Source organism: Podarcis melisellensis (assembly GCF_964234715.1).
Source record: "Podarcis melisellensis genome assembly, chromosome: 3".
Classification (NCBI taxonomy): domain Eukaryota; kingdom Metazoa; phylum Chordata; class Lepidosauria; order Squamata; family Lacertidae; genus Podarcis; species Podarcis melisellensis.
The window spans coordinates 96,869,832-96,891,537 of record NC_138530.1 but is presented as its reverse complement, the minus strand read 5'-3'; the positions used below and the strand labels follow the sequence as shown (position 1 = coordinate 96,891,537).

Sequence of the window (21,706 nt, the reverse complement as noted above, 5' to 3'; positions counted from 1 at the left end):
CGCCATTTATATTCCAACTAAGAAGCTGTAGAGACATCCCGGCCTACTTCTTGGGTATCACAGTTGGGTATCTAATTTGTCGTCCTTTTCCGGAAGCTGTGGTGCCGGGCCGCCTCCAGATGGTATGGATCCTGGTGGTAATCCCGGTGGTGGAGGCCAGGAATCTGCAGCTCTCTTTTGGAGGTCCTCCTCGTTGTCGTGTAGGAACTTCTGGTGGTCTTCTTGTGTTTTAATTCTTACCTTCTTTCCTCTATAGGTGAATGACAGACCTTGAGGAAATTCCCACCTATAAGGGATTGCGTTGTATCTTAACAATTTGGCCAAGTCTGTGTATGTGGCTCTAAGGTCCAACAAATATTTAGGAATGTCTCTATAAATTTCTGCCCTTTTGCCTTCAACTTCCAAGGATTTTTTAAAATGTTGGCCTAATATCTTGTCTCTTTCCTCTCTTGTTCTCAAACAAACCAAACAGTCTCTGGACTTATCTTTCTTAACCGATCTTCCCAGTCTGAAGGCCGTCACAATCCTGAAATCTTTATCTTCTTCAACCCCCCAAAATTTAGAAAACAACTCCGTCAAGAATTTCTCTAGGTTGCCCTGTTCCAACTCTGGGACAGCCCTCAGCCTAAGATTACATTCCTTACTTTTCAGTTCCACCATTGACAGGTAGGCTTGCTGTTCTCCTACCTGTCTTTTCAAAGGTCTTACTTCCCCTTTGATCTCTTCCACCTTCTTGCACGCTTGCTCAGCTTTTTGATTGGCTTCCGCAGCTAGTTTGTAGTTCTCCGCCGTAGCTCCTTGCAGTTTCTCAATAGCCTGAGTGTGCTGCGAAACCTGATCTGTTAACTTGCTGATAGTAGATGTAGCTCTATCAATTTTAGATGACTGATCGTCCACCTTCTTATTCAGAAGTGCCAGTTGTTCCAAAATTTGTTTCAAGACTGGATCAGTTCCTCCAGCTGCCATTTCTTCTGTAGCAGGCGTTTCAACTTCTTCCTCCTGCGCCGTCAGCACAGTTGGCACCGAGGATCTACGATGATGAATCAAGGTTGTTTGGACCAGCTGCCCAGCTCTCTTATCTTTTTTCTTTTCTTTAGCTTCCTCAGCTAAAGCTTCCTTAGCTTTAGCTGCTCTTGTTTTCGCTGGGCCACTCATTCCCCAGCTGCTGTTCAAGGTCAAATAGTCTTTCAATCCATGAGAAAGGCAAGCCCAGAGTATAAACAATTAAACCACAAAAAATCCCAATAGGATACAGTTCCCAGACCTCAATGCCTCCGCAAATCCACTAGGGGGGGTTTTCATAGGAAAGAAAGTTTCTTTTCCACCATCAAAGCTCCTATTTCAACTGAAGTCCCCAAGTTCAGAAAGGAGGCTTTCAGAAAGTTCTGTTTCAAATTAGTGCCACAAGGTAACGGAGAGGTTTCAATGACAGTATTAAAGCGATAGTGTATCCATCAATGCAACAGTTTATGTTAAGCAAAAAGTTTCAGCAGCCTGACAGTACTCCTTTACAACACTGGCAGTCCAATAACTCGGTTATCCCCTTCAATTCCACATCTCTTCACAGTAGGAGGAGGATTCTCTAGCACAATGAACCAAAAAATTTACTTCTTCACTCTTTTCAATTTCTAGAAACACACAGTCTATTAATGCCCCTTCTTACTTCTTTCAAAGTCTCTTTTTAGCGCTTCAGCCCGCATCGGGTTCTTTTGCTTTGCTCTGATTAGCAGGACCGGAAGGCGGACTTCCTGTTACTCGCCTCCCGTTTTCAGCCGAAATAAACAAATTTAAATTAATCCTTAATCAGTTCTTTGGTACCCCTTACTCACGGGTAGATTGCAGCCAATTTCGATGTTTTTCAAGAAGAAAGGTCGGCGCTCATCAGCAACAGCAGCGCGGCTTCACTTCCGCGAAAAGAGCGATGAACTCACAGCGCCGCTCCCCCGTTCACGATCCGGAGCCTCTTACGAGGTCCCTTCCTCGCTTCTGGGGGGGCTTCTGGCACCCGCCGAGTCCCACGGCCACAGGCTCGCTCTGCCTGCGGTTTATCTGAATGGGTCTCCGCTTCGCCGTAGCGGACGACCCTTTTTCGCGGAGCCCCTCTTCACTGAGTAAAGAGGACCGCCATTGCCGTTTTGCGCCGCCTCCGGAAGTCAACATTTTTCTATAATATAAAAAAGCTTGTCTCATACATGGAAAAATATGGTACCTCTGAGAAGACCTGCATAAGATCAGGGTTGAAGAGTCAGTGTTCAGCAGCGTGGCCCTTTCCCCTATATATGTCCCTTTGTATACAGCTATGCCTCCCCAACCCTCCACTCCTTGAAGTAAACAAGGAATGCACCATGGACAGAAGAGCTCTTTAGGTACAGGTGGCAGGTGATGCAACAATGAGACAACCCAAGAACAAGGCAAAATCCTACCTATACAAGACTTATGCACATACACAGAATCACACACACATCTCATGCCGGCAGTCAAGAAACTTACCAATTTATGGAGAAAAACAGAACCCAGGGCACATAAAATCAGAATGTTTTGGGGGTTTTTTTTTACTGCAAAAAGCTAAAGCTGATAGTTATACAATACCTTCCGGTGTGGTTTGCGCCGGAGTCCTGCGTGATTGTCGCTTCGACGGTTGCTCGTTAACCTGGCAGGGGAGGGGGAAGAGAGATGTTTTACCTTCTGTTGCAAGTGCAAGAAACTCAAAGGTTGTGAGAATATATATATATATATATATATGCTTTCGTAGATTTTCACGGGTACAGGAATGCAGGTTTTGGTGTCCTCGGGTGTCTTCCCGTGTAAAAGTTGGGGTGTCTAGGCGACGTTTCGACGAGGTCTCACTCGTCATCTTCAGGCTGGTGCTTTCGGCTTCTTGTTACTGGAACAGAGCAGGATCTCAGTGTTTGAGTTCCTATAAATACTGTTGAGGGGGTGTGGTGTATAGCCTCCAATGTTCTGGGCAGAGAGGAAGTTCCCAGGCTAGTGTGCCTTTTCTTCTTTTGTTCCTTAATTACTTGAGGGATATCTTGAGTGATTTCTTGAGTGATATCCTGAGTACCACTTAGGTGGGTCATTAGGTGTGGATTGGTTGCTAAAGTCTTTGTGTCTTGACCTCTTGAACTTTGTGAAGAGTTTTTCTGAGAAGATGGCTGTACTGCACTTAGTTGTGCTCTGGCTTGGCTTCGTGTATAGGGGCGAGCTAAATTTCTCGCCAAGCAACTTCAGCCCTATGCAGAATCCATCTCTTCACACGTTCCAAACTCCTTCCAGTTCATAGAAACAATAAAGAAGCAAAACCTACATCCTAATGACCTACTTGTGAGCTTCGATGTTGTATCTCTCTTCACACAAGTGCCCATTAATGAAGCCTTGACAGCCATTCAAAACAAATACAATCCCCCCGAATACATCTTGGACCTGACCAACCACTGCCTAACCAACACGTACTTCATCCACAATGGACAAAGATACAAACAGATAGAAGGAGCACCTATGGGATCACCCCTCTCACCGGTCATCGCAAACCTGTACATGGAACACTTTGAAACCAATGCTTTAGACAAGTCAGAACACAAACCCAAACTTTGGCTCAGATATGTTGACGACACCTTTGTAATTTGGCCACACGGGAAGGAAAAACTGGATAGCTTCCTCACACATCTCAACAGCCTACACCCCAAAATACAATTCACTATGGAAATAGAAGCCAACAACCAACTTCCCTTCCTTGACGTCCTAATCTACAAAAAACCTGATGGCTCCCTAGGACACACTATCTACCGAAAAAAAACACACACCAACCGCTACTTACATGCACAATCACACCACCACCCTGCACAAATAAACTCCGTAGCCAAGACTCTCATCTCCAGAACCAAACGCCTGGCTGACAAAGACCACTTGACAACTGAGTTACAGAATCTCTCAAATGTGTTAATTGCCAATGGATACCAGCAAAACAGGGTTACGAAGCTAATCCAAAAAGAAACACCCCCCAAAAACCAAGACACAGAAGAAAACAATGGCATGGCCCTCCTTCCTTATATCAAGGGCACTACAGATAAAATTAGCAAAATCCTCCATAAACACAATATCAAAACAGCCTTTTGCACCAACCAAAAAATAGCCAATATCCTCAGAAACCCCAAGGATAAAATCCAGTTGGAAAACCAAGGGGTCTATGAAATACCCTGCAAAGTCTGCCCAGCCACGTACATTGGACAAACAAACAGACGAATAAATGCACGTATCGCAGAACACAAGAATGCCGTCAAAAAAGAAGAAAAAACTTCCTCTCTTTTCCAACACATGAAAGAAACAGGACACGAAATTAATTTTGCAGATTCCAAATTGCTCTTTAACATGGAACATCACCACAAGAGAATAATCATGGAAGCCATCGAGATAGAGAAACACCCTCACAACATGAACAAGCGTGACGACACATCCCGCTTGCCAGACATCTGGAAATTAGCCCTCCCCACAAAAACTGACACCAGATCCAGAGGCACACAGAACGCCATCACCAATCAACCACACCAGACCCAAACCCAAACCCAGACCCTCTCCACAGATAAATTACAGACACCATCCAGTAGCCAAACCATGGTGGCACCTCCGGATGCTGCACCCCCCTGCAATCCCTACACAGATCTGGCTGACACAGGCCACAAAACCACAGCTCGCCCCTATACACGAAGCCAAGCCAGAGCACAACTAAGTGCAGTACAGCCATCTTCTCAGAAAAACTCTTCACAAAGTTCAAGAGGTCAAGACACAAAGACTTTAGCAACCAATCCACACCTAATGACCCACCTAAGTGGTACTCAGGATATCACTCAAGAAATCACTCAAGATATCCCTCAAGTAATTAAGGAACAAAAGAAGAAAAGGCACACTAGCCTGGGAACTTCCTCTCTGCCCAGAACATTGGAGGCTATACACCACACCCCCTCAACAGTATTTATAGGAACTCAAACACTGAGATCCTGCTCTGTTCCAGTAACAAGAAGCCGAAAGCACCAGCCTGAAGATGACGAGTGAGACCTCGTCGAAACGTCGCCTAGACACCCCAACTTTTACACGGGAAGACACCCGAGGACACCAAAACCTGCATATATATATATATATATATACACACACACACACACACACACACACACCTTCCATGGTGACTGAAACACTCATATGCCGAGCCATTCGGCTCAACGCAGTGCCATAATTGTTGTGCGTTGCTCTTCAAATGCCCGCACCTGGCTCGAAAAGTGGTCCTGAACTGTGCTATTGCCCCTTGCATGTGAAGAAACCACCAGCTTGCCCCTTGCATGTGAAGAAACCACCAGCTTGCCCCTTGCATGTGAAGAAACCACCAGCTTGCCCCTTGCATGTGAAGAAACCACCAGCTTGCATGTGGCTGGAATGCAGGATACTGTGCCATAGCAAGAATCGTCTCCATTGCCCCCACCGCCACACTTTTTGCCTTTAGGCCCTCCCCCCGCGCCCCCCACTATTACAAGGGCGTCTTTTTCTTGGCTCTTCAGAAATACAGTGGTACCTCGGGTTACAGATGCTTCAGGTTACAGACTCCACTAACCCAGAAATAGTACCTTGGGTTAAGAACTTTGCTTCAGGATGAGAACAGAAATTGTGTGGCGGCGCGGCGGCAGCAGGAGGCTCCATTAGCTAAAGTGGTCTTCAGGTTAAGAACAGTTTCAGGTTAAGAGCAGACCTCTAGAACGAATTAAGTTTTTAACCCGAGGTACCACTGTAGAGCCAAGCAGAACTCGCATGAGCTTGCCCCACACCTTCTTGGGTTCCCTTGTTACTGCCATCCAGCTTCTCCCCTCCTGAGTTTCATATTGCAGAGTGAAAGACTCGAGGATGTCGTAGAGGTCCTGCGCCAGAGGAGGAGGAGGGATGTCACCGTACAAAATGGCACTAGCACGGATGTCCCGACCGTAGAACCTGGGGAAAGATGTGTGTCATGTTTAGTCTGCTAGGCGGAGAAGAGGAATTTCATGCAGAACCCTCACCATGGGTAGGCAACCTCTTGAAGTTGAGGACTGCCCACTAGCAGTAAAGGTAAAGGGACCCCAGTCGTGGCCGACTCTGGGGTTGCAGCGCTCATCTCGCTTATTGGCCGAGGGAGCCGGTATGCTAAACTGCTTCTGGCGAACCAGAGCAGCGCACGGAAACGCCGTTTACCTTCCCGCCAGAGCGGTACCTATTTATCTACTTGAACTTTGATGTGCTTCAAACTGCTAAGGGGGCAGGAGCAGGGACCAAGCAACGGGAGCTCACCCCGTCGCGGGGATTTGAACTGCTGACCTTCTGATTGGCAAGTCCTAGGCTCTGTGGTTTAACTGCCCACTAGCAGTAGGTGAGGCCAAATCCAAAAGGAATTGATTTCCCCCCCCACACCCATTCATTCTCTTTTTCACAGATACAGAACCACCCCACCCATACTTCTACACACAAGCACATCTACTACACCCATCTATTATTAATTATTATTAATTCAATTTATACAACGCTCTTTTATCAGAAGATCCGAGGGCACTGCACGACATTTAAAACACATTACAGAAAATCAGTGATAAAAACCTAATAGAAACACAGTCAAAAACATACTGGCAGACAGCCTAATAATAAAATAGTCATCCTAATAACAGTTCACTCCCCCACACTTTCACAGGCCATAGATGATTATAATAGCCACAGGCCTGGGTAAAGATGAATGTTTTTGCCTGGTGCCTAAAGACATGTAGTGATGGCGCCAGGCGAGTCTCTCTGGGGAGAGAATTCCACAATTGGGGAGCCACTACAGAAAAGGCCCATTCTCTAGGTCTCTCTTTCTGGCCCTTATATGCATGCAGAAATGTGTGTCTGCCTCTTCAGCTGTAGGAAGAGCAGTAAGGAGCAGGGGATGCCCTGAACTAGAAAGCCATAGGCTGCTATCTCTATGCTCAGTTTTTATCTCTATGCTCTGAAGACAATGTGTGCTTGATTCTCTTGCTAGCCAGACTGAGTGCAAAATATCCTTGCCCAAAATCCTGGAAGAAGATGGGGCCTTCCTATGTTCCTTAAGGTGTTCTATGTTCTTTCTTCATTCACAGCATGCCTGTTACTCCAAGCAGCTTACGGTAGAGGCCACAGTTCCTCCTCCCTCTATTTTATCCTCACAAAGACCTTGTGTGGTAGGTTAGAGAGAGATCATGACCCCCCAAGGTTAGGGAGAGCTCCCTGGACAGGTGGGAATTTGAACATGGGTCTGTCCTGTCTCAATTAGACACTCTAGCCACTACAACTCCAATTATATTATTTCATAAATGTATACCCTGCCCTTTGCGGTGCTGTCACACTGTTCTGACAGCAGGAGCTAAATTTTGAGAAGAACGATCTCAACTGCCCAGCTACTTACTTGCCGTTCGTCTCCTTCCTTTCAATTAAGCAGCTTCCTTCTAAAGACACCCCGGCGAACAGCCCTCGAGATTTGCAGTATGTATAGACAGCAGCAGAGCTTCTCAAGGCAACGTCACCTTCGAGATTTCTAAGTGGGAGGAAAAAACAGAGGGTGGGATCCAGCTCAGGAGTCTCAGCAGCAGAAGCCCTGTGCGAGGACTTGCACTTGTGGAACGGGGCTTCCCTACCTCCTGCGGGGGGGGGGAGGAGAATCCCTGGGGACCTTATGGGGTCCTCACCGTGGGATCACATTCACCCGGTGCTATACCAGCTGCACTGGCTCCCGGTGGAGTACAGGATCAGGTTTAAGGTGCTGGTTTTAACCTTCAAACCCTATACGGCCTAGACCCTCGTACCTAAGGGACCGCCTCTCCTGGTATGTCCCACGTAGGACATTACAGTCTTCAAATAAAAACATTTTGGAGGTCCCGGGCCACAGAGAGGTTAGGCTGGCCTCAATCAGAGCCAGGGCTTTTTTGGCTGTGGCCCCGATCTGGTGGTCGCTCTGTCACAAGAGACTAGGGCCCTGCGGGACTTGACATCTTTGTGCAGGGCCTGAAAGACAGAGCTGTTCCACCAGGCCTTTGGTCAGGGCACAGTCTGACCCCCTCCTTTGGTGATCCTCGTAGAACTCTGGCCCAGTGGTTGCCATTTGATTTTAGAATGCTGTGTTACTTTTATTGCTGTTAGCTGCTCTGAGCCTGGCTCTGGCTGGAGAGGGCGGCATATAAATATATTATTATTATTATTATTATTATTATTATTATTATTATTATTATTATTATGGCGGAGCTGGAAGGGGGAGAGGAGTGACTGCTCTGTCTGCGAAGCTGAAATGATTGCTCCGATGGAACAACTGCCTTAGTGCAACACAGAATTCCTCCTATAGCCACAGAATGGGAGGACTTGGGAGAGTTGGAAGGGACCAGGTGGATAATCTAGTCCAACTCCCTGCAACACAGAAATCTTTTTGCCCAACATGGGGCTCAAACCCACAACCCTGAAACTGAGAGTCTCATCCTCTATTTGAGCTATCTCATCTCATGATCTGTTCTCAGCTTGGGATACCACATTTCACCAATACTCGAGTTCGTGTGTGTGTGTGTGTGTTTGCATTTGCACATTTCCCCCCTTCTGAATAAGGCTGGCAGAACAGTGTGGTGAACTGCCAGTGGTGCCCCCATCCTTGGTGGTAATAGTCAACTACTCTATATAAGAATAAACCACTACAAATCCAATTGTGTATAAAGATAATAAACCGGATTACTTGTATATAGACAAATGTGGATGTTTTCAACAGAGATCTTCACCCTAGGCTAAAGTCCTGTCCAGCCCACAGTGTACACTGTTGCAACGAGGAAACCTTATGCTGCAAGCTGCTTGCACCCACGTAGTGCTATTAAGAATTTTTAGGGATTCTGCAAAACAGTGCAATCCCCATGAAACAACTCTTGCTAAACAGAGTGTGTGTCCCCTCTCCTTGCTTAGGAGCCAGGGAAGAAAGACTTGAAGGATCTCCAGCTGTTTTGGGACTACGACTCCCATCATCCCTAAACTAGCAGGCCCAGTGGTCAGGGATGATGGGAATTGTAGCCCCCAAAACAGCCGGAGACCCAGGTTTGGGAAACTCCATCCTAGAGAAAGTGTGCCCATGTATCCCTTTGAATTCTCTCTCTTTTTTTAACTAAAGGGAGAGAAAGGAAGTGGAAATCAGAGACATGAGTCACATGAGTGGGTGGTAAGCAACAATCTACAGGATCTGGCCCAAAGGCTTCCTTGCACAGCACCCATTATTGTCAGGAGCGCTTAGTGCTGTTCCTGACGTGCTGATGTTTTGTGTTAACTGTCTTGGAGAAAAGCCCTGCTAAAATCTTCCTGCCCACTCTGCCAGTAGGCGGTCTCCAGAGACTGGTTTTGATATGAGGAAACAAACATTCAGACAGCCGACTCCTCAAGGCACCGTGAACTAGAACAAGTCCCTGGAGCTTTCCCTCCACTCCACTCTCATTGGATGATCAATAACACCGTTTTCAGCTTACTGAAGATAAATAAAGCTGTACGGTAACAGCTTTTGAGAGCTCAGTATCCTTTAGCATTTCAGTGTCACTCACCTCCCCAAAGGCCCAATTGCGACTGTAAAATTTCCTCCCAGAGTAAGATTGCCACCTTTTGCAAAAGCTTCAACAGCTCTCTCATGGTTCAGTATTACCACAAGGTCTGACACCTGGAGAGAGAAAATTAAAAAGCAGAATGTTGAATCTATTTTCAGAAGGAAAGAACTCAGATTTTTTCGTTTGCCTACAAGCAGAACAGCATAGAAAAAGAGGCCCTATCGAAAGACTACTTTCGTGAAAACAAGCTGAACCAACAAATCTAGTAATCCCAGTGAATGTTTATCCTGGGGAACAAGAACTGAAGGTAGCTATTTATTTGTCTGACCAGGGCACACTGAAAGAGGTGGAAGGACACACACATCATGCAGGTTGCCCATCACCCCATTGGTGGATTTGTATTTTAAATAAAGGTAAAAGGTAAAGGGACCCCTGACCATTAGGTCCTGTCGTGACCGACTCTGGGGTTGTGGCGCTCATCTCGTTTTATTGGCCAAGAGAACTGGCGTACAGCTTCCGGGTCATGTGGCCAGCATGACTAAGCCGCTTCTGGCGAACCAGAGCAGTGCACGGAAACGCCATTTACCTTCCCACTGGAATGGTACCTATTTATCTACTTGTACTTTGATGTGCTTTTGAACTGCTAGGTTGGAAGCAGGGACCGAGCAACGGGAGCTCACCCCGTCGCGGGGATTCGAACCACCAACCTTCAGATTGGCAATCCCTAGGCTCTGTGGTTTAACCCACAGCGCCACACGCGTCCCTCTTTATTTTAAATAGGCAACTGTTTAATACACTCTTGCATGTGTACACAGGGCACCACAGTCACCCTCTTCCGAGCTATCCAAACAGATCAGCTCATGAGCAGGGAGTTATTGCCCAGCCTCTGCTCATCAAATGATCAAACTGGGTATACTCCACCCCTTCTTCTTTTTGCTGCTACAAAAACCAGTGGGATCTGGAAAAGTTGCTTTCAAGTCATGCTTAAGCCCCCAAACTTGGGTGTGGGTTAACCACACTTTAGCTACTATGCATAAGTTGTTTTTTTTTTGTTTTTTTTAAAGTGCTCTTCCCCTCATTTAGCTTGATAAACCCCTTGATCATATGGGAGACTGAAGGGAGTTAAGTAGCTGTCATCTCAGAAGGAGCAAAAATGTAAACAAGCCCTTAGGAAAGAACTGCAATACAGATGTTCATTCTGAAAGCATCCCTTTGTCACCTTGACTCGCGCTGGCACAACCAGAACTGAATTGAGTGCACTGTTTTCAAACAATGCCTAAGAAATGTAGCATTTGTTTGAGTGAAGGGAAGCAATCAGGGTGACTTGCTGTAGAATGAAAGAAAATCAAGATGTAATCCTTTTGGGGTGGGATGGGGAGAAGGGGCAGAGGAAGGAGGGTGCAGTAACGGCGAGCTGCCCTGGGTGTCACTACTGAGGGGGGTGACAAAATGCTGGGCGGCACTCACTGTGGGGCCTGCAGCGCGCCTGAGCCACACATCTCTCCTGGGAGTGATTAAGTGGCTTGGGCACCCGCAGGCTCTGCTTTGCTCCAAACAATCTGCCCACTGCATCCCCCTCAGCTGTAGGGTCGTGGGAGGAGGCAGGCAGACTCCTTGGAGGCCCTGCAAAGCGTCATACCCCGACTGGCACTGCCCTGCAGGCAGCTGGTCCCGCCCCTGGGCACAGGGCACTCGTGCTGCCCCAGGCACCAAATTGGCTTGCTCTGCCACTGGGGGCAGGGAGAACATTAGGCTGAGAAAACTCTCCACACAAGCTTCTTGACATTTCATCATTTCATGTTACTCGGGAGGGTGACAATACAGACCACGATCATTGGGCCAGTCCTTGTTGTTGTTTAGTCGTTTAGTTGTATCCGACTCTTCGTGACCCCATGGACCAGAGCACGCCAGGCACTCCTGTCTTCCACTGCCTCCCACAGTTTGGTCAAACTCATGCTGGTAGCTTCGAGAACACTGTCCAACCATCTCGTCCTCTGTCGTCTCCTTCTCCTTGTGCCCTCCATCTTTCCCAACATCAGGGTCTTTTCCAGGGAGTCTTCTCTTCTCATGAGGTGGCCAAAGTATTGAAGCCTCAGCTTCAGGATCTGTCCTTCCAGTGAGCACTCAGGGCTGATTTCCTTAAGAATGGAGAGGTTTGATCTTCTTGCAGTCCATGGGACTCTCAAGAGTCTCCTCCAGCACCATCATTCAAAACCATCAATTCTTTGGCGATCAGCCTTCTTGATGGTCCAGCTCCCACTTCCATACATCACTACTGGGAAAACCATGGCTTTAACTATACGGACCTTTGTTGGCAAGGTGATGTCTCTGCTTTTTAAGATGCTGAGCCAGTCCTTGGTGAAGTGTAATTGAGACAATTCAAGTGACAAGTGCTTTGCCCTAGTTATGCCTGCTGTACAACACAGGTAGCTGCATTGCTCCCAACTCAGACAAGTAGGTGGGAGGGAGGAAGCTGGCTTTCCAGTTTGACTTCTGCGACTGCACCCTCACATGGCAGCTGCTTCCAACTTCCTTCCAAGTTGAAGTAGCTTTCAACAGAATGGGGAGCTGTAAGAATGGATCAGCTACTACACCAACCACACCACCAGGGTTTTGTTTAGATTTCTTTTGGCTAGCGACAACGGGTGGTATTCACCGCTAGTACTATTCAGAGTAGACCCACTGAAGTTAGTGGACTTGGGTTCATTATTTTCAACAGGTCTATTCCAAGTAGGATTTAGTTGCATACAACCCTCTGCTCTAGTTTTTTTACCTGCTTGGGCAAGAACTGGTTGGCAGTCAACAAAGCATCCACAGAAGAGATCAAGTTTATACAACACTCGCTGGCAGCATCTCAGAGCTCCATAGCCATGCCAGTTATCCATCATCAGGAGTGGGTAGCTCTTTACTTACTTTACAGAAAAGCAAACAAATTGCATGCTTCCTGTTCAAGTTTCTTCTCTGGACGTAACTCTCAAGGAAAAGCATTATAGCTGTGCTTTGGTTTGGCAAATGAATGTACCAGATAGGCAAGCAACCTCTTTTTTTCCTCTTCCATCACTAACACTTGAAAGACACAGGATGGGATACAAAAGTCCCTGCTAAGCTACCGTATCACAGGACTTTGACCCTCTAGCTCAGTGGCTCTCAACCTGTGGGTCCCCAGATGTTGTTGGACTACAATTCCCATCATCCCTGAGCTCTGGCCTTGCTAGCTAGGGATGATGGGAGTTGTAGTTCAACAACATCTGGGGACCCACAGGTTGAGTAAGGCTGCATCGCTTCCCAACTTGGGTCTCAAGCTGTTTTTAGACTACAACTCCCATCACCCCTAGCTAGCAAGACCAGTGGTGAGGGGTGGGTGGAAACCATAGCCCCAGCTGGAGACCCAAGTTTGGGAAACAATGCTGTAGATGTTCACAGAATCGTAGATTGCAGAGTTGGAAGGGACCCTGAGAATCATCCAGTCCAACCCCGGGAATGCAGGAACATGTAGCTGTCCCCATATGGACATCAAACTTGTAACCAGGGGATTATCAGCACCATGCTCTAACCAATGGAGCTATCCAGGCTACAACTCCAATCATTCCTAAGCATTGGCTATGCTAGCTGAAACTGATGGGAGTTGCAAATCCAACATCATCTGGAAGTGCATGGGATCTCCATTCCTGACTACAACAGAGCCTCTTGCAGTCTGGCTACCATAAAGAAGTACAGTCATACTTTGGAAGTCAAACGGAATCCGTTCCGAAAGTCTGATTGACTCCCAAAACGTTCAGAAACCAAAGCGTGGCTTCTGATTGGCTGCAGGATGTTCGGTTTCCAAAAATAGTTTGCAAACCAGAACAGTCACTTCCAGGGTTGCGGCATTCGGGAGCCAAAATGTTTGAGAACTAGGCTGTTTGAAAACCAAGGTACGACTGTATCATAAATGTGAATGCAAATATGAATGCTTTAAAAAAGAACTCTTGCCCAATATAAAGAAAATCTTATTGAACCATACAGTCATACCTCTTCTTGCGAACGCTTCATGTTGTGTTTTCTCGGGCTAAGAACACGGCAACCCCAGAAGTGTTTACTTCTGGGTTTCGCTGCGCACACACACAAACGTTCTGCGCGGTTTGCACATGCGCAGAAGCATTCTGTGCAGTTTCTGCATGCACAGAAGCGCTCTTTAGCACTTCACACATGCGCAGAAGCACAGCTCTGGTTACGGACTTTTTGGGGTGCTAACAGAAACCTCAACCAAAGGTACCACTGTATATGAGTTTTAGTCAATCACGTACCAAGTCTGCCTAAGTTTGCGTGCAAGAGGGAAAAAACAGTCCTAAAGGAGGAAGACATGCTCTCTGTGTTACTGTGTGATAAATACAACTGTTGCAGCAGGCACTGTCTTAAAAGAGAACCATTCTGCCCCTTTTCACACACAGGATCCTCCTCTGTAATTTTTACTATGTATATCATCATAATTTAAAAACTCTGCCCAATTAACTAGAGACATGGTTTTAGGAGTCAATCAAAATGTGTGTGCGTGTTTTCTAACCAACTAACTAAACATTGCAGCGTTAACTTACCTCGATTCCAATCTCAAATCCGCCACCAAGGCCAGCTATCCCAATGGCAGACGGAGCTGACCAGACTAGAAGAGAAATAGAAACACAATGTGAACATGCAGAGCGTTTTACTTTAGAACTGAACAAGATAGGCAGGTGCAACAGAGAAAGAGGATGCCGCTGTATTAGATTTGCGCATTTGAAGTTCATTTGCAAATAATCCAATGCTATTCTGCATAGCTTTATTCACAAAGAAAAAGAACTTCAAAGGAAATCGCTTCATACAGTTCAGGCATTTCTACAATGCTGAATTTTTTGTTCCAATACTGACTTGCAAATGAAAGACTGCACGTTCAAACAAAATATGTATTTAATACAATACGTAGGTCGTTTTGAAAAGCATGATACAAATGTCTATGTCAAAGTGTGCCAAGGAAAGCTGGAAGCTGTTCTTCAAAATGTTTTATTTTGCTCCCAGTTTTGAATCTCATGCACAGCTGGAGAAACTACAAAATCCAGACAGTTTTGGTAAAATTTAGAAGGCTCGAGTAAGGCAAGTCACATCATGTGCTACATACACCACTGAAACATAAACAAGCCACAAACTATTGTTCGGGAATCTTAACAGGAACTAAATTCCTTTCAAACCCTCCATTAGCTTCTGCCGGCCACTAATTGTCAGACTATCTGCCATGTCAATAGAAGGAAGTGTTGCAAGTGGAGAGATGCTACTGTCTCATTATCTAATGTCCTATTACTCCTCGTAAAATGTGTCCATGCTGGTTTTTGCAACCAAGGTCCTGTGTTTGTGTCTTAGGGGCTGGCCACTGAGAAAATGGGATGCTTGACTCAGGCCTGCCCCAAGACATTTTGGCACCTGAGAGGGCCACAAAACAGCAAACAACCCAGGGAAGAAGGGGTGAGTGAAGATCTACCTATCAGGAACGAGGAGAGGAATAAAGATCTACATCGGGAACAAGGGTGGGAGGAGACCAGCAGCCCCTCCTATTCACCAAGAGGCCGTTGCGGAGGTGGCATTTGGGCTGCCAATGATGGAGCAGATCTGGCCTCAAAAGAGAGCACCACAGATGTTGCTGCAACTACAGCAGCGAGTGATGCATTCTTCCTCACCTTGGGCATCCTGCCTCCTGAGGTTATTGCCTTGCCTTGCCTTATGGGCAGGCCGGCCCTAGCTGGACTAGATGAGCCATTGGTTTGATCCAGTAGGAACTTCTTATGTTCTTAATACAGTTCCAAGGATGTCACTAGGCATCTATTATATGAAGAGGGAACTTGTAGCCTCTCTAGATGTTGTTAGATTACAACTCCTATCCTCTCTCACCACATCTTATGTGACCTGGGAACCGAAGCCTATCACCTGGAGAGCCACAGAGGTAAATATACTTCTTCTAAAAGAAACATGGAGCTGCTCATTTTTAGTCACTGGAACTAACCGAACAGGACTCTCATGTACAGGAATGCTCCCATTATGTAATCTGCAGTGTTTTCAGAACAGCAAACTGCAAGCTGCTTTTTATGACCAAGTATAAACTCAAAACAAAGGGAACATTTGTTTGCAAGCTATTCTTCGGAGATTACGGAAGCGCTCAGTGCCTGCCAGCAAAAGGACACAGATATGTGCCTTTGAAACATGCCTCCACCAGCAAGACAATTCTGTCTCAGTTTTAGGATTTTTGTTTTCAACGAGAGCCTTCACACAAACTGATCTGCTGGAGGGAGGCGAAAGCTTCAGGCTTCTTGTCTTGTTAATAAGAGGTTTGTGTGAATGGGTGTCAAGGTGCTTGTTGACCGGAGAAACCCTTTCCAACCTGGTGCCCAAACTATGTTGCTAAGGCTACAACTCCCACTATCCCTGACAATTGGCCAAGAGGGCTAAACAGATAGACTCATAGAGCTGGAAGGGACCACAAGGGTCATCTAGTCCAACCCCCTGCAATGCAGGAATATTTTGCCCAATGTGGGCATTGAACTTGACCTTGAAATTAAGAGCCACATGCTCTATGAACTGAGCTGATTGGAAGGAGGCAAGTGAGATGTGTGTTAAGAATCCAGCAATAACTGGAGGGCGCTAGGTTGGAAAATCTGGTCTAGAGAATAGCACACGGTTCTGTACTTTAACTTCACTATTACGCTCCTGGACATCATGAGTTTGATTTCTTTTTGTACAACTGAATAAACCCTGATAGAATGATCTAACCTTCTCTGCCTACCCCCTATCTTCCCATTTTTATAATGCATAAATATACTCAGCCAGATAATCAGATGAACAGACACATACTTCAAAGTAGTGAAATTTGTGATGGGGGCCTAAGACTCAACATCCTCTACGTTCAGCTGGGAGGGTAGTTGCCAGATATGCCCAATTCATAATAGCTCACAATTTCATCCCAATGGACATGCAGGCCCTGTTGAAGCTTGAAAAACTCTAGGCATCTCTTTTTGCATGCAGAAGCATTTGGACTGCTTTAAAAGGAGGAAAAGGCAAACTTACTTCCATTAGGGAGGCGAGCCAGAACGATCCCACTGCCTCCTCGAGCTGTTACCAAAAACCCAGCTTTGATTACAGACAAGACTGCAAGACCTTTTGCTTTGGCAATTACGTGGGCTGCAAATAATGAAATTAAATAGTTAGATATTATGGAGGCAAAAGAACCAATACTAGGGTTGCTGTATTTCCAGAGGTAAAAATCTGGGCAAAAAAAGAAAAAGTTGTTGAGCCACCAAAAAGAGGACATGACCAGGATTTCCTGGACATATGGCAACCCTAACCACTCCGAATTAGGGGGGAGAGCTTTTTTCATTTAATTAAGCTATTATGCAGAGACTTGACACTTTGAGGCAAAATTTTGCTTTGATACTCTTGATCAAGGAAGTCAATGAAGTCTGAGGGACAGACTTTAGTTTCACTTTCAAATCTGGGACCAATGGGCAAGTTAGTTTTGAAGCTTGCCCTTCTGTGTGTGACGCTGATTACTAAAAGCAGAGAGGCAGGAAAGGAATAACCAGATTGCATTTTACGAGAACCAAAACATTCGAAAACCAAATTGAGGCTTCTGATTGGCTGCAGGAAGCCCCGTCGGACGTTCAGGTTCCAAATGAACGTTCGCAAACCGAACAATCACTTCCGGGTTTGCAGCATTCGGGAGCCAAAACGTTTGAGTTTCAGGGTGTTCAGGGTGTGCAAGGTACGACTGTACATTGCAAATGAATTTGCAGGACATGCCTTGGACCACTGCTTTTTCCTAGACTGCGATACCAGCTTCTTTCCGGGAAACAGTTTATAGAAAGCTGGGATTGCAAAATTTAACCGGGGCTTTAAAAAAGAAAAAATCTGCACACAATCCATTTCATGTTACCAAATGTAGATCCCAGGCCTTTAATCAGGTGAACTCACAAAGATAAGACTAGAGGGAAACCTAGCTCTAGAAAGAACAAACAAACTGAAGTTGTGAACAACAAGATGAAAAACTCTCTTTTACTAACCAGGTATGATCTTGTCAGGGCCATTTCTAGAAGTGATTTCTGTAAATTCTCTTAAAATCTTAGCTGCCTTCTTTGCTTCCGACTTCAAATTGGAAGGTATAGGGTTATTCACTGAAAAGGAGGGGAAATAAAAAGGGGTAGTGTAAGCAAAACACGAATATTTCAAAAGGGGGTAAGAAGCATCTGTTAGTTCCAAGAGCTGGTAACATTTGTTGCATCCCTAACAATCTGGTACAAATGTCTTGCTTAGTAACACCATATAATGCTACCACTATCTCCTCCATTATCAGCATAAAGACATGTCTGTGGAGAATCATTCCACAGTACAATTTGCTATTTTTGAGTATTGAGCCTATGGAGAAATGACACATTCTTTCACCAGTAGCTCTGAAGCGTGTGTCAAGCTAAATAAAAAATTGATCCAATTTCATTCCACCAGTGAGCAACCAAGAGATGCAGCAGGCAACGTTAAAATGCAGATAAGTTCCAGCAAAGGGACTTACTAGTTGATGGCTTTGGAGTGATTATGCCACAGCTCATTCAAGAATGATGATATCGAACCCTACGTGAGTCAAGCATATGACAGAACAGGAAAACAGGCAGGTTTCTAAAAGAAGCTTGAAGTCTGTAATTAGAATTCTGACTAACAGTGCTGTGTTGGTTGAATATCTCTGCAAAGTAGAGGCTCTCACTGCATATCAAGATGGTTTAAATAAATAAGGTTCCACTGCAATCTCCATTAGCCCAAGGGGGAAAAAAATCATATTCTTTTGGGTCCTCTTGAAATGCTTTATAAATACCTGTCCTTCATTGATGTCACAAGAATAAAAATGTAAACCATGTTGTCTATGGAGCACAAAACCTATTGTTGGTAGCCAAATTGTTTACATTCCATCCATCCATCCACACTTATTAAACATTAAGCCACTTAAAAGCATGGGCACTTAGGCTGAGCTATAAAGGTTAAAACATTTTATCTGTATTACTGAGGTGTTAAAAGTTACTGAGAAGCAAAAGTAAATATGTGAATAGCTTAGGTGGCAGAACCATTAGATTTTTGGCGTAGCATTGAAATACCGTATTTTTTGGCGTAGCATTGAAATACCGTATTTTTTGCTCTATAAGACTCACTTTTCCCCTCCTAAAAAGTAAGGGGAAATGTGTGTGCATCTTATGGAACGAATGCAGGCTGCGTAGCTATCCCAGAACCCAGAACAGCAAGAGGGATCGCTGCTTTCGCTGCACAGCAATCCCTCTTGTTGTTCTGGCTTCTGAGATTCAGAATATTTTTTTTCTTGTTTTCCTCCTCCAAAAACTAGGTGCGTCTTATGTTCTGCTGCGTCTTATAGAGCAAAAAATACGGTGCTTTTCACCTAAGGAATGGTTGCAGAAACTTTATTCATTTAACACAGTGCCATCATTGTGCATTGCGCTTGCAGCATAGGAAAGGACAAGAGAATTTCTTGAGGAGCTTACAATCTAACAAGATACACAGCAGAGAGGCCACGGGGGGAGAATGTGCTATCATGAAGTTGCATGCATTTAAGGCTTAGTTTTAGTCTCACTAATGCATGAGCAGATTGCAACGAAGACTTCACCAAGGCGACAGGTTTTGCAGGAGGGATTTGAAGAGAAAGAGGTGACCTCACAGAGAATAGTTTGTCATCAATACAACGCAAACATCTGTCTTAGTTTTAGACCTCAAGAGAAGTTAAAAGGAATGACTGATGGTACCAGGATAATACAGGCAGTGAACATGAGAGCTGGTAAAGATTTTTCAAGTATTTTTCAAGTAACAAAGATCCACCCAGTAAGATAACAGAAGGCAAAACTAATCTGCTCATAATTTCTCAGGTGAAATATTTCTCAAACTTAATATACAAACAGCTATTAGGTACAAGGTCAGCTGTGTCCAAAATAAGGAGCCAGAAAGATAGGAGAGCATGAGATATCAAGAATGGAGAAAACTCCTTCCTATGAAATTGCTCAGTACAACTAAATCTGGAGCAAGGATTGGGTGGAAGATAGTCTTGTAAACACACTGTACCAATCACGTTATCCTTTGAGTACCTCTGAGGTCTCCCTTCTTTTGTTCATGAAGAAGGGGGGTTGTCATCAAAAAGTCTAGCACAAAAACATGAACACAGCAGGTGGAAAGAATTTATACCCCAGCGCAACAAAACTGACTTGCAAAACTTTCTTATCAGCAATAGAGAGAGACAGAGAGCGCCATCAATTGGTCTGCTGGAAATCTGGCTGCACATGGTTATCAGAGTTTAATTACATTTCCAATTATACTTTCAAACTGTACAACGCCACAATCATAGTACAGTGGTACCTCGGGTTACAGACGCTTCCGCTAACACAGAAATAGTACCTTGGGTTAAGAACTTTGCTTCAGGATGAGAACAGAAATCAGCGGCGCAGCAGCAGCAGGAGGCCCCATTAGCTAAAGTGGTGCTTCAGGTTAAGAACAGTTTCAGGTTAAGAACAGACCTCCAGAACGAATTAAGTTCTTGACCCGAGGTACCAGTGCACTGAGTAAATACCCGCCTTTTTAAAACATCACATACAAGGTACACAAAAGGCACATGTTTTAATCAGTTGTTATAAGTTCAGTTTTATGTTTGCTATGGGAATGGTGCAACCTTATCATTGGACACACAAAGTGATATATAGAGGCAAAACAGTAATGAAATGCAGCCCTGAATCTCTTTTCAGGCAAGTCCTTAGGGAATCTAACAATCCTACCTACCACTACTCAGAAAAAGTCACATTAAGTTCAGTGGGGCTTGCTCCTAGGTAAGTGGGTATAGGATTTCAGCCCAAATGACAAAACATTATCAGAAGGATTTTATGAATCTCACGGCAAATTACCTTCATATTTGAAACAGCTTGAAATGAGCCTCTAAGTACGCACAGACTGAACTCCCCATCCCCCCCCTAAGCAGGATAATCTTGCTGAATGAAAGCTGAAGGGTAAAATAATATGACAGCAGCTGAGCAGAAGAGGAGAATGAAAATATTTGCTTGAATTTATATCTTTTAAAGTGGCTGCATAGATACAGAGATATTAGATGACTGCAATATTTTGCAGAAGCAAAATCAAAAAGGAAAGCAATGCTAAGAAGCATGAAACTTTCATGTAATTCAAGCTTTCACACAATGTTTTTGTAGCAGTCAGGTGTCCCCATATGCAACAGAGGACAGCTGTGGTCCTAGCTTCTGGTATCTCCAGGTAAACTGGGGGGGAAACCTTTCCTGAAACCCTTGACAACTGTTGCTAGTCAGTGTAGACAATACTGAAAGGCCTGACTTGGTAAAATACGCTTTCTCTTCTTAAATTGCTTTTTATTGATTTGCTAAACAGTTATCAAGGCGGAATACAGAGCTTGGTAAGTGAGAAAAATATATACCAGCTAAAGACTGACGTCACTTTTGTTCCAACATAGGCAGTCAACTAAAGGTGTTGCTCCATAGTGCTGCATGTGATATAACGTATGGAAACAATGATCAACCAATTTTACCAAGCCAATAAAGGCATACCATGCTTTATAGAAAGTGTCTGGGGTTTTTGTTTTGTTTTGGATGTAATGCCTCTTTTGTATATGGTTAGTTAGTCCCTAAGAATGATGTCCCATACTTGTGAGATCCAAGCTTTGAAGAGGTTTGTATTTAGAGATTTCCAATAGTTTGCTATCACTAATTTAGTTCTGTAAGATGCTTATTAGTTATACAGTGGTGCCCCGCAAGACGAACGCCTCGCAAGACGAAAAACCCGCTAGACGAAAGGGTTTTCCATTTTGGAGGCGCTTCGTAAAACGAATTTCCCTATGGGGTTGCTTCGCAAGACGAAAAAAATCTTGCATCCCCCCGCAGGTTTTTTTCGCTTTTTTCGCCCTTTTCTTAAGCCGCTAAGCCGCTTATCAGCTGTTCCGCTGATAAGCCGCTTAACAGCTGATCACTGGAAGCCGCTTGACAGCTGTAGCGCTAATCCGCTAAGCTGTCAATGGGCTTGCTTCGCAAGACGAAAAAAACGCTAGACGAAGAGAATCGCGGAACGGATTCTTT

General features: G+C 45.0%; 2 protein-coding genes across 2 annotated transcripts in view; both read right to left on the bottom strand.

Moving 5' to 3' along the window:
- ALKAL2 (ALK and LTK ligand 2) overlaps window positions 1–21,706 on the bottom strand; it is a 156,503-nt gene that overhangs the window by 106,731 nt on the left and 28,066 nt on the right. The window lies entirely within an intron of this gene.
- SH3YL1 (SH3 and SYLF domain containing 1) overlaps window positions 1–21,706 on the bottom strand; it is a 38,250-nt gene that overhangs the window by 13,641 nt on the left and 2,903 nt on the right. The window contains exons 2-8 of the mRNA XM_081906504.1: window positions 17,636–17,746; window positions 16,644–16,757; window positions 14,153–14,217; window positions 9,579–9,691; window positions 7,427–7,555; window positions 5,811–5,970; window positions 2,590–2,650 (exon numbers count right to left, since the gene is read on the bottom strand). Coding sequence (XP_081762630.1) covers window positions 2,590–2,650; window positions 5,811–5,970; window positions 7,427–7,555; window positions 9,579–9,691; window positions 14,153–14,217; window positions 16,644–16,757; window positions 17,636–17,746 — 753 coding nt within the window. The remainder of the gene's footprint in view (window positions 1–2,589; window positions 2,651–5,810; window positions 5,971–7,426; window positions 7,556–9,578; window positions 9,692–14,152; window positions 14,218–16,643; window positions 16,758–17,635; window positions 17,747–21,706) is intronic.